We start from the raw sequence: 1,114 nt of genomic DNA, 5'->3' as shown, positions 1-1,114 counted from the left end.
TAGTTCGGAGGTATATTTGTCCTTTTTCCCAAAAAAATAGATTTAAAATCTATGCTTATATAAATTTAATTGCAAATCCTATTTGAACATGGATTAGATAAATTAAGAAACTATTTACTCTTTAATAATTTTAATTTTCTATAACTTAAAATTATTTTAATTAATTATTACAGGATATGGTGACAGCTGGAATGGATACAGTGGCTATAACTGTTGAATGGGCTATGGCTGAATTAGTCAAGAACACAAGGGTTCAACAAAAAGCCCAAGAAGAGTTGGACCGGGTTATCGGGTCGGACCGGGTCATAACCGAATCCGATATGTCCAAACTCTCCTATCTACAAAGTGTAGTTAAAGAATCACTAAGGTTACACCCTCCAACTCCACTAATGCTCCCTCACTTGGCTAGTGCTAATGTCAAAATTGGTGGTTACAACATTCCTAAGGGTACAATCGTACATGTTAATGTATGGGCACTTGGACGAGATCCTAAAGTATGGAAGGATCCTTTGCAATTTAGACCTGAAAGATTCATTGAAGAGGATATTGACATGAAGGGGCATGATTTTCGACTTTTACCTTTTGGTGCTGGTAGACGTATTTGTCCTGGTACAAATCTAGCTATCAATATGGTTACTTCTATGTTAGCTCACTTGTTACACCATTTTGAATGGTCTCCACCTATTGGAATTGAGCGCGATGACATTGACATGTTGGAGAGTCCTGGAACTGTTACTTATATGCAAACACCTCTACAAGTTGTTCCTACTCCTAGATTGCCTCTACACTTATATGAACGCGGTCCTATCGTTATATAACATCTTATCATGATGTTACACTTTTTCTTTTCTTTTTTTTTTTACTCTTTTGTTTTAATGTTGTTTGACATGCTCTTGGACTTAACTAATTTATTGTTATTTGAAATATGATGGTAATTGTAATCTATACATTTATGAGGGATAAATGTAATCGTCGTTCCAAAAGTACAAATGTGAAATATAATTTCAATGTTGTTGTATTCTGAAACGTTTTCTTTTACTACTAAGGTTGAATCATGATTTTGATGATTAACAAATATGATAGTTCGGTTGGTTAACTACAAGCTAAAGGACCT

The 1,114-nt window shown here is 34.3% G+C and overlaps 1 protein-coding gene across 1 annotated transcript; it reads left to right on the top strand.

The window, feature by feature from the left end:
- Positions 1–176: 176 nt before the first annotated feature.
- LOC107059425 (cytochrome P450 98A2-like) lies at positions 177–818 on the top strand. The gene has a single exon (XM_015305935.1). The coding sequence runs from the start codon at positions 177–179 to the stop codon at positions 816–818; it is 642 nt and encodes a 213-aa protein (XP_015161421.1).
- Positions 819–1,114: the final 296 nt, after the last annotated feature.

The sequence above is a fragment of the Solanum tuberosum genome, unplaced genomic scaffold (assembly GCF_000226075.1).
Source record: "Solanum tuberosum cultivar DM 1-3 516 R44 unplaced genomic scaffold, SolTub_3.0 contig01245, whole genome shotgun sequence".
NCBI classification, from domain to species: domain Eukaryota; kingdom Viridiplantae; phylum Streptophyta; class Magnoliopsida; order Solanales; family Solanaceae; genus Solanum; species Solanum tuberosum.
Note: the sequence above shows the minus strand (reverse complement) of the source record. Positions and strands in the feature narration are given on the sequence as shown.

Coding starts and splice junctions, on each gene's coding strand:
- LOC107059425 (XM_015305935.1), top strand. CDS start 177: ATGGTGACAGCTGGAATGGATACAGTGGCTATAACTGTTGAATGGGCT.